This window comes from Aulonocara stuartgranti (genome assembly GCF_965226115.1).
Source record: "Aulonocara stuartgranti genome assembly, chromosome: 14".
NCBI classification, from domain to species: domain Eukaryota; kingdom Metazoa; phylum Chordata; class Actinopteri; order Cichliformes; family Cichlidae; genus Aulonocara; species Aulonocara stuartgranti.
In genome coordinates this window covers 17,023,399-17,039,255 of record NC_138950.1, presented here as the reverse complement: position 1 = coordinate 17,039,255, position 15,857 = coordinate 17,023,399, and the positions used below count along the sequence as shown (strand labels likewise).

The 15,857-nt window shown below is 38.5% G+C and overlaps 1 protein-coding gene across 1 annotated transcript in view; it reads right to left on the bottom strand.

Moving 5' to 3' along the window:
• Window positions 1-3,223: 3,223 nt before the first annotated feature.
• The window catches only part of LOC309687189 (syntaxin-1A-like), a 101,095-nt gene continuing 88,461 nt past the window's right edge, over window positions 3,224-15,857 (bottom strand). The window contains exons 7-10 of the mRNA XM_082501959.1: window positions 11,625-11,698; window positions 11,397-11,531; window positions 9,207-9,317; window positions 3,224-4,604 (exon numbers count right to left, since the gene is read on the bottom strand). Coding sequence (XP_082358085.1) covers window positions 4,527-4,604; window positions 9,207-9,317; window positions 11,397-11,531; window positions 11,625-11,698 — 398 coding nt within the window. The 3' untranslated portion in view covers window positions 3,224-4,526. The remainder of the gene's footprint in view (window positions 4,605-9,206; window positions 9,318-11,396; window positions 11,532-11,624; window positions 11,699-15,857) is intronic.

Genomic DNA, 15,857 nt, shown 5'->3' with positions numbered 1-15,857 from the left:
TCTTTCTTTACAGGAAGATGACCCTGATGGTGTGAAAGTAGTTTTGCAAATAGGAAGTAGCTTTCTTGGTAAAAAAAAAAAAAAAAAAAAAAAAAAAAATTGAAAGGAAATCCACAAACCTGAAACTCTGTAACATTAAGTGTACAACTTTGAAATGCCTTCAAATACTAAAAGAAAAAGTAGGTGAAACTCTGGTCTCTCTCATGCAACATTTAGAGGAATTATGGGTCGCACAAGACTTTTGCTCAATTTAAGGTTTAAAGAAGAATAGAATTAAGAATAACTCAAAGTATTCATTTGGAATCTAAGAAAAAAAAAAAGTGCATACTTTTAGTGGTATGCAGTGTAAAATATCTGAATGTTCAAACTGACTGTAAAGTTTTATCCATTTAATTTACATTTTCAAAACTGAACTTTAAGTTCTTAAATTTTAATGGTAACGGCAGTCTCTTTAGCAGCTCTTCAATTCTATGCAGAATAATAAAAGTATAAATAAATAATGTAAGAATAGCAGTAGCAGGGTGTAATAAAATCAGTCTAAAAGGTAAAGTGGAGAGGGATAAAAGGTAGTGTTCAGAGTGGGTTATTTTCCTTATTATTCAGCTGGTCTTCTTGTGCCAGTCACAGTGTATATCTCTGTCATATCTTGGTCATATGCACTGTGATTCTGATGACACCCTTAGCAGCTTTGTCCACCCTCTGCAGGTCCTTCCAGTCTTGTTCTGTGTGTACCAGGCAGTGCAGCACTATGTCATGAAACGACATACAATACAATACAATGTTGTAACTGATGTAAACCAACTCATGTGAGGTAAAATACAAGCAGATGATGGTAAGTTGGTGTAATGAGTAATTGAGATGACAGTGACAATTACATTTAACTTGTAAATTAGAGCAACCACAGCCACATACAGACATTATGTTAACTGATGATAGTGAATGTCTGGTACTGTTTCTCTGTGTTAAATCTGTTAAATAAAAACTCAATCACTTCACATATTTGATTATCACAACAGGCACAAGACTACAGAGGAAGTAATTGTCATCTGATTTAAATGTGACAAAACGGGAAATTGCAGAGTCCAGCGAGCTAATATAAGGTTAGGTGCCAAAAGGACAGAGCCTGCGCCTAGAAGAGGGAAGTAGGTCGGAAGTTCATGTCTACAAAAACAACAAGTTCAAACTGGAACAAGTGCCATTAGGAAGTAAGAGGAATTACACTCTTAATTCTGTATGAGAAGTTTAAATGTAGATTTGAGTGCAGGGTAACCAGATCCAAATAAATTTAAACCAGGGCGTAGGACGTGAAGGATAACATGCGACATGTTGCTAATGCTGAGTTGTCTGAAATATGGATTTATTCAGCTTAAAGCAAACACGCAAAAACTTTGCAGGTTTGACAGTTAGCATGTGAAGAACAAATACTACTGCAATTTTCAAATCTTCAGTGTAAAGTTAAGAAATACAATAAAAACAAAAGGAAGCTGAAGTTTCTTCATATGGTCTTTTCTGCCTTCTTGCACTCATTCTCGCTTCTTCTTATTTATTGTGTGACTATATGTCATACTTTCCACTTGTGAAACTGAAAGAACTCCACTAACTTTACTCAGGTAGCTTCCCAGTGTTTCATTGGGCAGACATCCCTTTTCTTTCCCAAATTTTCCATCATATTTTGACAAAATCACTGCCTTAGCAGATTTTAAGGCTGTGCAATTTCCCCTGTTGAGTAGAATATAATATGCTGAAAAGTTACCAAGATGCATCATGACAACCTTCCCTGCTTTCAGTTCAAATGGATAAACAGTCACATGCCAGAGAAGTGTTGATTTATTTAACAAATATTGCCAATAAATGTGTGGGGCATCGTCTCACTATACTGGATAAGGGAAAAATAGATACAATACAGTACAAGCTATAGGTTAAAAGATGGAACTGAGCACTGGACACATAATATAGTTGGCTGTTTGTGGATGGTAATGTTGGCTTTGTTGTTAATGTTACTTTTCTGCACCATCTAGATAAATGCCTGTTCCTTTTGAGTTCTTGAAGTTGTTAGTTCTAATAAAAGAAGACTGCTACAATTTTCAACTTTATTTAGGGAAATGTGACCAGCAGCAGTGATGCAGTTTTGCCATCAGATGTGGTCCTCTGGGCTTCCTTTAAACATACATCTGCGCATAAACCTGGAAGAACTCATATGAAGCTACCCAAGTGTTGCCATTTCAGTTTCGGCTTGTCCATTCAGCAAGCTAAACCTAGACACAGAGTGCTGCTGCCTGACCTTTCTTTTAGAAGTGAAGGTGTGTTTTCTATGAAGTGGAAGCATATCCATATTCAGATGTGTTGCAGATCACATCAGAGGCAGTGAAACGTGTAAACAGGTCTGTGCAGGTTCTGTAATGCAGGTAGTCTAAGAAGTTTGGAAAGAAAGCGACTGCACTTTAGATTTTGTGAAGATGTTTCATGGGCTAAACCTTTCAGTTCTAAAAATCAAATGGTAGACTGTCCCAGTTGTTAAACCCTACTTGGGTACCTTGAGAGGGTCACTAAGCCAGTATTAATTATGTGGATTGTCACAGTGAAACATCTTCAAGAAACTTAGTCCAGTCATTTTTTTTCCAAGCTCTTTGGGTCTAAACAGATCTTTGTCATTTTAATCTTTATTTTGCATTTTTCCCATGCCGCAGAAAACGAGAAATTGCTGAAAGCGGTATTATGGCTACCCACAAGTCCCGCTCTGCCCCAGCTTTCAGGTTACTGCACTTCTGCTGCTGATAGAAAGCTAAGGACAGGTTTGGTTTTTGCTACTAATGATGTGTTGGTGCACCAATAATCCTGCTTTGTGCATTCAGGTTCAAACGTTGTGTATGTGCTTGACTGAAGAGTCAATGGTGCAAAGCGACCAACTGCAGGATTATGACTGAACTCCTCAAAATCAGAATCCTGTCTAGAAAAAGTGACATCATAGTCAGTTCATCTTGACAAGACAGCCCGTCCAGACCAGTGAAGGAGAGCAGTTTGGGAATGGGCTGGAGGAAGGCTGAATATTTGACGTCCCTCTCCAATTTTGCAATCATGTTTGTGGACATTCTGGTGCTTAAATAACTTGCTACCAACACATCAACTTCAAGGACTCACCATTCACGTTTTCACTGGTATTGGACTTCTGGATATATTATTCCCCTGTGGAATCATGTGTGCAAGGCAAACTACAAACTCAGTGTAATTTTTTGGGACAAACTTTACTTAAAAAAAGAAAAAAACAAGACTCATTAAACAAATAAACCCATGTCATTACAATACAACACAAAGGCAACAAGTTGAGTAGGCAACATGGTAACATGGTTGCAGTCTGTGCTGTCTGATGTTTCCCCCCAAAAATGATATGAGTCTTTTAACAGGGCTACTTTGGGTTCATGCTGATGCATTCATTGACTCAGTGAGTTCATCAATGGAAATAAACATACAGTAGAAGTAGCTTGACAGGATAATATGCACTGTTTAAACCTTGGGGTTTACAGAAACGGCAGAAATAAACAAAAGGTTTGTCACTTCATTAATCCAACCAGACTAGACTCCACTTTAACAGCTTATTTAAATATACTGGCAGTGTTAGAGAGCTTTATATTACTTTAGAAAACAAAGACACATTTGGCTACCAACAAGCACTCATGTTTTCATCCAACGACTCACATACAACATGTTCAGACATGTAGCTACCAAGGAACTTGCAAATATCCTTTCAAATCTTATATATGCATGCATGCACTCAATCACACTCAACACTGGAGCAACGGTCAAAAATGCTGCACAACCGGTAAGGCCAGATGAAATTAAGTACAGTAGCGTTGCTTCTGTCAACTACAAGAGATGTGCAATTAGAAAAAAAGTTTGGCAGTGTGTTAAATATACGAGCAAAATACCCAACATCAACGTAGCTATGTTCTTTTTGATGTATTCCCTTTTGCAACAGAGTACAAAACACCACTTTACAGTGAACTAAACCATGCAGGGCTTTTAAGAGGGAGGTAGAAGACATCAGAGAGAGAAAGTAAGAAGACTACAAAAAAGATAAATACATGTGCAAATGAACAGAGGTCTACAGATAACATAGCTCTGAAAACATAACCGATGAGTTACCTGTCACTTTGCCTGTACAACACAAAAAAAAGACACATCTGAATCAGTGTCATACTTGGAAGTTGGAATGTTTTAGTATAGCGTTACATTTCATTTAGTAACTTTTTCATTCAAGAAACATCATATCGTTGACAACACTCGACACTCTGATAAACAGTTTGCAGCACCACACACTTACAAAATAGCAACTCATGCGAAACAAAAACAAAACACCTCTGGCCCTGTACACTGTGTGTAAAATTTATTGTACATTATGTAACGTATCTTTTGCTGAACACGTAATAGATTGCATTTGTTAAAACAGGAAATTGGAAATGTGTGTTATTCTGCTTTTAGCTCTGTCGTGTGACTTTGTGTGTTTTTTTTAGTGTGATCGTGGCTGAGGTTTAGCCCAGTGTTCCCCCAACAATGGAAGCAATGACGACTCCCAGAATGATACAGCATATAATAATCATAATTTTCTTCTGAATGGTATTAACAAATAAAAGAAAAAAACATCCAAAGCAGCAAATGGGGAGCAGAGAAAACATGTTAGTTATACTGTTTGTGCTTTACTTGAACAGAGTTAATAATAATTTGAACAAAATGCAGTTTACAACAAATGTAAAAGAACCGAGCTGGGAAAAAAAAGCAATTTAATTCATTCTAATAATGCTGGAGTGTGACCAAAATGTTACATTATTTCTACATCTTCTTTTAAAAGAAATCTTTAAATCCTGCATTTTGCTCATACCATCTGTCATATACACATGCCACAAACAGAAATCATCTCTGTGGTTAAAGCCATCACATGCACAACATAAAAAGCATCGATTTGGCTCCATCTAGTGGTTATCCAAGAATATGCAAGCAAGACTGCAAATTTATCAAAAAGTAAAAATCCACCAAACACAAACTTCACTTTTAAAACATGTTTAGCAAAGGTCCCTCTAATGAAGAAGTTCAGCGTGCAGCAAATAAATCCTGTGGACTTGCACAGTTTCCAACAACTCTTAAAGAAACCGTTTAAGGAAATATGCCCTTAGTTATGAGTCACATACATCTCATCACATCAGTATAATAAGGAGAAAATAAAAGTTCAATTAAACACATCATCTCTCTCTATGAGACACCCTCATGCAGTTCTAAAGTTTTACATATCAGGACATAAACAAAATCATCTGGTTATTACAGCTAAACTAAAATTATCCATCCATTCTCTACTGCTTATCCTTCTCAGGGTTGCGGGGGCGCTGAAGCATATCCCAGCTTCCTGAGGGCGAGCGGCAGGATACAACCTGGACAGGTTGCCAGTCTGTTGCAGGTCTAACACACAGATATAGGGCAACCATTCACACTCGCACTCCCACCTATGGGCAATTAGCCTATCCCCACTAACTGCATGTCTTTGGACTGTGAGAGGAAGCTGGAGTACCCGGAAAGACAAACATGGGGAGAACATGCTAATTCCACAAAGAAAGACTTAAATTAGTTCATTCAATTTTAATTTACTCAATAAACCAAAACATGTGACATTATTTGTTTAAAAAAGGCAAAGTGCAGAAGCAGTGTGTGAAAAGCTAAGTAAACAACATGATTCAGTAGTTCGTAGAACCAACTCCAACAGCAATAACTTGAAATAATCATTTTCTGTACATATTTCTCAGCATTTTATATTAATGTTTTTTTTTTTTGGCTTACTCTTCTTAACATTGCTTCAGCTTGTTGAGATTTATGCGCATTTAATGAAGCACAGCTATTCCACCAGAGCATTTCAATCTAGTTGAAGTCTGGACTTTAACTTGGCCATTGAAACACCTTGATTCTTTTCTTTTTCAGCCATTCTGTTGTCGTTTTGCTGCCATGCTTGGGATCATTGTCAGTGACTGTAAGGTGCCCAGCTTCTGTGGTTGCACAACCCAAATCATCATGAGGTGTTTGATATGCTATAGGGTTAGGGGGGTTAGGGTTAGCGCCTTCGGTGCTAGGCCCTCAAACTGGTCATCCTTCTGCTCAAAGACCTGTTTCGGAGAAATGAAAATATCTTGATCTCTGAGCTTCAGGGAGAAAAGTGCCCCGACGCTCTGAAAGGACACGTCAAAGGCACAGCGTTAACAGAGAACCTGGCGACCCAAGACTCGTTCCCAACAACAGAGAAGGATGAGGGACAGAGCAGTACACAGGGATGGTTCTCGTTGAGGCATAGACCTTAACGAGAACCCTTCTCCACTATCAAATGCATTAGATTAGCAGCACGTGGCTGCTACTTACCCTTTTAATTCCTCTGAAAGTATTAAGAATGTACTTAGTCTTTCACACACTGGTTCTGCATTTTGGATTTTTAAAAAATAAATAATGACACATATGTCATGTGTTGTTATTCATCTGAGGTTCTTTTTACCTCATTTTAAGCTCTGTAAAGTAACTGACTAAACTTTTAAATGTGCAACTATAAACTTACATTTGTTTGTGTGTTATAAATCCTAATTTCACTCATAAACTATTAATAGCTTATTTAATTTACCTGGTCATTTCAGATTCATCGATATATCGTGGATGTATCGGGTGAGAAGGAAATAAAATCTCTACATTGTTGCAGTATCTTAAAAATCATGATTAAAAAAAAATCACAATTATTAAAAAAAACTAAACAAAAAAGAAAACATCCACCCAGCTGTTAACACATCACCACAAGTCAATTGTTTTATATTTGTTAGACTTTTCCAAAAGCAGAAATTGCACGGAAGCATAAACACTACAGATGAAAACCTGGAAGGGAGAATACATTTTTGGAGATTGCTGTAATTCCTGATCACTCCTCCATAAAGTCACTATGGCTGCGAAACAATAAAATCTCTAAGGCACATATTTGACCAACCTAACTCAAAAGTGGATTTCCCAAAATGTTTAACTATTTTGTTTTACCTTTAGTAATACATCATTGTTAAAACTAATTGGTAGTAAGCTTATTTTGATGACCATTTTAGTAATAATGCAATCATCTTCAATTTGTGTTTGTGGGACAACAGAGAGAAACATGCACATGACAAAGCTTTGCAACTCAAACAGGCCAAGCACAAACCGTTCCTGGAGCTGAAGCACACATTAAGAATAAAAGTTGATGCAGATTATATTTGAGTGTTCATAGCTTGCTGCACAGACCTCAGACCAGTAATGCAATGACTTGCTTCCCAGTTCACAAGCAGTGCTCACTGCACACATTGCAGAGGCCACCATACAGTACATTTAACACATGAACAGTTGTGTGTGTTTTTTTGGCATTCATGTCACTCATAATGACTGTCCTGTCTGCCATGTGATGATTTTTTTAGGCTCCTAACTGAGTCCCACTGCGAGCGAAATAATGAGGATGGTGATACAAATCGCAACACAAACTCCTATCAGGATCACCTTCTGGATGGGGGACCATGGGGAGGGAGAACAAGGAGAGCACAGCGTTAGATAATGAGTCAGGGGATTGAGAGGAACATGAGAGAGACAGAAAGAAAGAAAGACAGAAAGAAAGAAAGAAAGAAAGAAAGAAAGAAAGAAAGAAAGAAAGACAGAAAGAAAGAAAGAAAGACAGAAAGAAAGAAAGAAAGACAGAAAGAAAGAAAGACAGAAAGAAAGAAAGAAAGAAAGAAAGAAAGAAAGAAAGAAAGAAAGAAAGAAAGAAAGTTTGCAGTCTTTAATTATAAATGGGGAAATAACCATGTAGATGACCCTTGCACTGAGTCATTGGATGTGTGCAATTTATCTAATGTTGAGCACCTGGTTAGACGTTGACCAAGAGGTGGCAGAATTGCTCCATTGTGTTGCAGATTGTTTAAAAGAAGGAAGACTGCCATGATTCCTTTCAAAAGCATTTGTCAAATGTTTATATACTATGGGAACAATCAGCTTCACATAATCCTGTCCAAAGATAGTGAACCTCCAGAGTTCATGATGTAAGATGATACATCTGGCTTTACTAGCAAACAACTATTCAAAGATGACAGTTTGTGCATTTTCTGTATATGCACTAAACATTTAAAATCACTATCATCTGTTGTGGCTCCTTGTCATGCCTCTCCACCAGAATGTAGTGTTCATGTGTTAAAAGTGACTCTGGTTGTAAAGGTTGAATTAAAAATACATACAGGTTGTTTTTATTCCATTTCCTCTTAAATACAAATATGAAGATCATTTTTCTTACCAAATTGAATTGTTCTTAGGTCAGATTCTTATAGGCACTCACCGGCCAGTTTGTTATGTACACCTATTCAAATATCTAATTAGCCAATCATATGGCAGCAACTAAATTCCTTTAGGCATTTAGGTCATCTAGACATGGTCAAGATGACCTGCTAAAGGTTGTGATAGGGGAGCAGCAGTAACTCAAATAACCAACTGTTACAACTACAGTATGCAGAGGAGCATCTCTGGAGGCACGACATGATGTGCTACAGCAGCAGAACATCAACCGTTTAGGCTGGTGGTATAATTGTGTGGAGGATATTTTCTTGGCACACCGTAGTATCAAATGGTCACGATTTAAACTTTGCAGCCCATCTGAGTCTTGCTGTTGACCATATACTTTCCTTTCCTTTCCAGGGCTATATGCCATGTCGTAGAGCTCAAATCATCCCTGTTTTTTTGAACATGGCTGTTCTCAAATGTCCTCCACACTCACCAGATCTCAATCTAATAGAGCATTTTTGGGTTTTAATTTTTGCAGCATCATGGATGTGTAACTGACAAATCTGCAGCAGCTGTGGACTAAAATCTCTGAGGAATGTTCTTAGAACTGTGTTGAATCAATAAAAGGAAGAACTGAAGAATTAAGGCAGTTCTAAAGTCAAAAGATGCTCCAGCTCAGTACTAGCAAAGTGCACCTAATAAAGTGTCCGGTGAGTGTATATGCTAAAGTTACTGAGGCTGAAAGTCATTGCTGTAGACTTAAATACACTCACAATAACCACAGTCCATACACAGATACATGACAGGTGAGCATGCACAGCAACCACTCCACTATACACATGCACCGATTCCGACTTTAACTACCACCGTTCCACATGACAGCACGTTTTTCCGTTTAAGCAACTCACCCTCCGGGCTTTACTCTGGTATTTAACAGCCTTCTTAGTGTCTGATACCGCCCTCTCCACATAGTCTACCGAGTGCTCCACATTGTACTCAATGCGGTCTATCATTTCCCCCTAGAAGAAGTTAGTTACAGAGGAGGTGTGGAGGACATGCAGACAAGAAGAATAAAGAGGAAGCCAGATATGTAGGCAGGAGGAGGAGGAGCGGATACAGATGGAGGCAAGTGACAGGGGAGGAATAACAGATAAATGAGTAGGAGAGAGAAGAAAGAAGGAGAAGAAAAAAGAGAAAAAGAAATAATTATGTCACCCGTCTGTTGGTCTTTTTGAACTTTTTGCATTTTGGGATGTTGTCCTTTCCCTGCTCCACATAATCCTGGGCCTCCATAACACAGTGCTCAATGTTGTTCACGAGGTTGCCCTGCACAAGAATCAGAGATGGAGACACATTAAGGTAATAGTAAGAAGAAATCTGTAGTACCAGCAATGTTTAGATTTCATAAATATGTTTCAAAGCAACCTGACTAGACTAATGAAAGCTATCATTACATGAATGTCATAGAACACAAAATAACTGTGATATCATATCTCTTATCATTTCCATTGTATTGGTAACAAACCATGATTAAAACAGCATTAATCAACAAGATAGAAAATCATAACTTTTCACATTAGCACTGACCCACAATCACTTGACAAATCAAATGGCTACTAAAGTGACCCAGACTGCTCTCTGTGCATGCACTAAAACAAAGACAATTCAAAGTCCACACAGGTGAAAAGTCACGAGTTAGAGATAAATTACCTTGCTGTGTTAGAAGGGGAACAACGTTCTGTGTTCTCCAGAGCTTAGAGTCATTGGAGTGGGGGCAGTGTTGTGTAGTGAAGAAGAAAACAGAGGCGAAAACCAAGAGAGTGGGAGACAGAGAGAGCAAAGCTGAGAAGGGTAGATTTAACAATCACATTCCAGTTTAATCTTAAATCATGTGGCACTGAGAGCATAAAGGGTTAGTTAATTGAGCTGTTTAGAGCACACACATACAAACACCCATTTCCACTGAATTATTAGACGTTTTCCCGCTAAATGTTATTGCATTGTGCCATCAGTGTAACCAAAATCAGTTTCATGTAACGATTTACTTCAATATTTCACATATTTTCTTATTTTTCATATTTTCAAGTGTTCTCTAACTCAGAATCCATTCTGTACAATTCAGGCCGATTATTTCTGATGAAGGAAATAGTTAATCTCTGTGGGGGTTAAGCCGCGCACACACACACACACACACACACACACACACACACACACACACACACACACACACACACACACGCAGCAGCCCTTAAGTTCCACACTTTGCTACGGAGACAAAAGGCAACTCAACACTTAAAGAAAACCCGAATATGTATCAGAAAATTAGGGAACTGTTCACTCCATGAGGCTAATGTGCAGCATTCAAATTTTGCAACATAATAAAAAGACTAATCCTGAACAGCTCTAAATGCATGAAGCTAAAGCCTGAAATATTTAAGGTTTATTTATAATTAAAAGCTTTAACAAAATGTGACTCTGTTAAGTTGCCAACTTGAAAGTTGTAGATGTCAGATTTATTTTCCAGCTAATGATCGCAGCAGGAGAATTATTTATAAAAAAAAAAAAGAAAAAGAAAAAAAAAAGAAAAAACTGTCCAAAGCCAGAAATCACACGTGGAGATAATCACCAAACTCCAATCAACTTATCTTTGAGCCAAAAATGATCTGTTCCCCCAAAACTGTCTAAATTTACTGAGATAGTTTGCAAACAGACACCCAGATGGAGCTGAAAACATAACCTCCTTCCAACTGTGTTGGCATAGACAAGCCCTCAATTACACTAATACACTTAAAAACCGTTCTGCAAAATGAAAGACGTGTAGTTCCTTGAGCTTTAATAGGCAGGAGCAGCATGCTAGCATGCTGAGCTGATTAATGATTTTACTATTAATGAACACGGGGAGCTACTGAACCGCTGCAATGGCAAGATGGCCCTTTCTGCATGTAGAAACCAGTCATTATGCATCAATTGGCAGATGGATTGTCAGTTATAAACATATTGAGCATTTGCATGTTTGTTTCATTTGCATGCATTTGGCCGAGACTCAAGCAACACAGCTGTAGAAACAGAAAGGGAGAGAGAGAGATCAGTGTTTTCACCTGGCTTTCCACCAGCATGGCCATGTCCATGAACATGTCGTGAAGCTCCCTGATACTGTTTTCCAGCTTGATAATCTCATTGTGCCGCGTCTCGATCTCATTCATTGCTTGCTGGGTGATGTTGTCCATAATTATCTAAGAAGGTACAAAATTAAGGAAGTAGTGACTGACAGGTGCGCCCCCGCTGCATTCTTTATGTTTTGCTTTTTTGTTTTTTGTAAGACTTACCCCCGAGGTGAAGATGGCTGGATTGTCACTTTCCAACATGCTCTCCAGCTCCTCGTTTGTTGTGTTTCTTCCAGCTAAAAAGGCAAAGCGCACAAACTTCAAAAAAAGACCGCCAGCTTGCTTAAACTTTTAGGGATAACTGTAGGTGCATCGATATTTCATTTAAAAGGTTTCCAAAGAGAATGAAGACCATATTAATAAAACACTAATATAACGCCCTGGACGATAACAGTCATCCCCTCCTGGTCTATATGCCAATTTGAGGATTAATTAAAATAAAAGCTGTTTGCTCATCTTTTACACATACTTATTTTCCATCCTCTCTCCATCCGTCTCCACTGTACAGGAACGGCAACACTGGATGTAATATGTAAAAGATTTGTCCAGGCAGGAAAAGGGTTAAAAACAGATGTAATAATAGAAAAACTGATCTGAATGTCGCAGGGTAAATATGTGTTCATACATCTGTCAGTATTTAACTAGACATCTCAAATTATCTCCAAGCTAAGGTTCAGACAGAAAGCCATAAACCCTGCAATTCAAACATTAATGGGCCTACAGTTAAAATATTGCTTAACTACAGGAGTGAGCCATCGGACTTCTCATTGCACTTAACCCCACATCTCTGACATTTGCAGGCCAGAAGTTTTGCATTTTTCTGATCCAGCCACACTAATGTGAACATGATTAATGGTGTAAAATACCTCGAGAAACTAACAGTTCAGTTTTTTGCTCTGTGTATATCCATTTGTTGATGTGTTTTGAAGCAAAACATTCACGGTCTCTCTTCTTTAATCCTATCAGCACGTGTCATTAACGTTTGAACGAGGATCTGTGGCTACTCTAAAACCTACAAGTTAGATTTTTTTTCGCTTTTGACAAATCACACACGGTAGCTCAGCGACTGCAGCTGAGTCAGAGATATCAGTCTGCATCTCATTTGTAGTAGCTGAGATTGAATCTGATACTCGCTGATCATCTTTTGACATTTCCCCTTCAACTGTCAGACAGGCAGAACATGAGTAAACACGGCTCGTATTCATTTGAATATGAGGCTTGTGTAGTTTTCTTAGCATGAGGAGCAGAGGAAGACGGAGAACTATCACCTACTTATTTAGCAGTTTATTAAGTTTGCTTTAATATTTTCAATCTCCCATCTCTTTCTGTGTGACAGCATTTCTTATGGCTTCTTTCTGCTGATGAGTTTGCTCCTCATCCATCTTTATTTTCCCCGACAGAGTTGCCCTACTTTACAAGCATTTCCCTACACCTACACTAATACTCTCGTTTGAGCGCTGAGTTTGCATGCAGCGCTGCTCCACTTGGGCTCCATTACTGCCCCACTGATACTGTAAGTCATAGTCAGACACTTAGTCAGACACTATCAGCATCATTTCCAATCTTTCCTTTGCACATTTTAAATCCTCTTTGGGGTTGCATGTGAATACAGGACTTTCCCTTTCTTCCCTGTGATGACACACGTGATGACCCATCAAATAGTAACTCGATGTACAGAGCTGAGCAGTTAGTTTAACTTCTCTCGGCTACGGTTAAAAAAACAAAAACAAATAGCAGGCCAAAGAAATCTAAAAGCTTTCTAACAACACTGTCTATTTAAAAAAAAACTAGTGGTGAGAGAAACACTGAGCTTTTTTACTAAATAGAAGTACAAGAAAAAGCCATTTAGAGAAAAAGTTCAGAAATATTGTTGTAAAAATGATTTTAAATCATCAAAACTGCCCAATAGGCAAAATGGATTAAGATTAACAAATTAAATTAAAACACTAAGAAATATATTTTGAACATTTTCAAAGCAGATATTTTGACTCGCAGCAGGGACAGCACAAGTGCCTTCATGATGGCTGCATTCCATTTTCTTCATACTGGTTCACTGCTGTGGCATGCTGGGATATTATGGGGAAATCATTAATTCTGCCTGTTCCTTCCCTACTGCGCCACATCACAATGTCTGTCTAGAAAAAGATCTAAAAAGCACGCCATCTATAACATTTCTCCTATGGCCTCAGCGTCACAGGCCTAGAGACCAGTGGGTGATCGCCTGGCAATCACAGTTTGCTAGAGAAAAATGTGCACGGTACTTGTGCTTTAATGAAATTGCTCGCAAAGAGGTTGTAGTACTACACCAGAAACATTCTTGTGATTGCTTTGAACGCCAACAGGTTGTTGCGGTCCCCTGTAGTTGACCTGTAGTGTCGTATACTACAGGTCAACTACAGCAAGCTCAGGCAGCCACTTACCAACATGTCGGGAAATTCTCAATGACTGGAGGTTGTCAGCAACTGATATAAATTAACATAAAAGAGCCCTTCAAATTACACTGTGCTAATACAGCACTTTAATAAATGTATTTAGCTCATTTCTGCTCCTGGGGTATACTGAAACAGCAACCACAGGGGCTGACAAAAGAAGCCAACTGGAAGTGCCAAAAACCTGCAGTTCATCTAGTGGCCACTTGAGGCTGCTTACCCTTTTAACTACTCCAGAGATAATCTTAACATGCTCACAGCCTGGTACAAAAATGGTTTGGGTCTCTACAGTGAATTTCTGCTTTCAAACATCTCTCCAGGGGATTTATTTCTTCCCTTTTATTTTGTTCAGGGATAGAGTTATGATTGCTTTGACAGAACGTTATCAGCAATAGCTGTCGGCAAGACTTCGCCTCCACTAATTTGTGGCACTGAGCTGGACCCCATGACAGTGTGTGTGCTGCTGGTGCCTTCTGGAGTATTTTTAATGGAATTATGTGACAAATATTATGACCCTCTATGAGGTACAGCCCATCCAAGAACTATGTGCTTCAAATTGGTTTAGTTTAGAGAGAATTTCTGTCTTTTTATTAGTCTGCTACATACTGTAATAATTAGCTGCTATATGCACTCACCAACTACTTAATTAGGTACATTTATTCAGCTGGTCATTAATGGAAATATCTATAAATGTCTAAGCCCATCATTAATAGTTTTATATTTTCTGCTAGTATAACGTCACTCCAAGAAGAAATGCACTTAAGTAAATTAAAGAATTTTAAAGTATTTTATAATAAGAAAAAGCATCAAAGCATTACTTAACCTATCAATAAGCGTTAGGGCGTGCTGATGAGTTACAACACATAGTGACCTCAGTCTGTCGCAGTAAAATGTGCAGCACGGCTAAAAGTAGAAACGCTGAAGAGTGATGCTGAAAAACTTGTTAATGCATTTAATACTTCAAGGTTCTACTTTAGTAATTCCCTCATCAGGTTTTTCTAAAAGCTGAACCTGAACAGACTTTATTAAATCTAAAACATAACAGAAAAACTACTAATAGCGACTAGAAAGAGAGACTGTTTCTCTTTCCTGTTAAACTCAGAACTGAATTTAAAAGCCTTCTGCACAGATACAAGGTCCTGAATAATCAGGCCCCATCACAACGTATCACCCCAGCAGAGAACTCTCAGACTGCTAGATTGTGACTTGTGGTTCCCACAGTTTGCAAAAGTAATGGAAGGCAGCTATCAGGCCCCTCTCCTGTGCAACCAGATTAGGCTCAAAAAATTCCTTTTTGACTCATAGCTTATAGTTAAGGATGGATCACGTCACCCTGCAGCATCCCTTAGCAGTGCTGGTAAAGGCAGGGAATGACAGACTTGCCATGACGCAATGAGCTCTTCTCCACTCGCCCCTTTTCACTCCTGATGTGTTTACATGCCACTAATGCCGGTCATTAACGTGTCTCTTCTATAGTTTCTTTTCTCTACTCTTTCTCCTCAGCCCTGCAGTCACAGCAGATGGTCGCCCCTCCCTGATCCCTCCCCGGCCATGGCAGGGGGTCTCTTCCCATTAAAAGAGAATTTGTCTGTCTGGAGGTGGTGTTTATTGGACTTTTCTGTCTAATATTGAAAGGTTTGTTTTTTCCTTACAATATGAAACACGTTGAGATGACTGCTGTTGGTGCTATATAAATAAAATGAGTCAAATTGAACTCAAGACTATTCAAACTGGAACTCCTTGGGGAAATTGTTTTGTAGATCAAAGAAATTTATAGTAACCCTGACATGGTGTGACCAGTTCTTCTGTGTGATATTAAAAAGAGTGTAGCGATCATTTGTTCCTCATCACAGAGGAACCATTTCGAAACTCTATGATGCTATTCTGTCTTTTAGTAACCACTCTAATGTTAAGCTTAAGCGTACATGGGAAGAAGAACTGGGATTTCGAATACATGAGGAGTCTT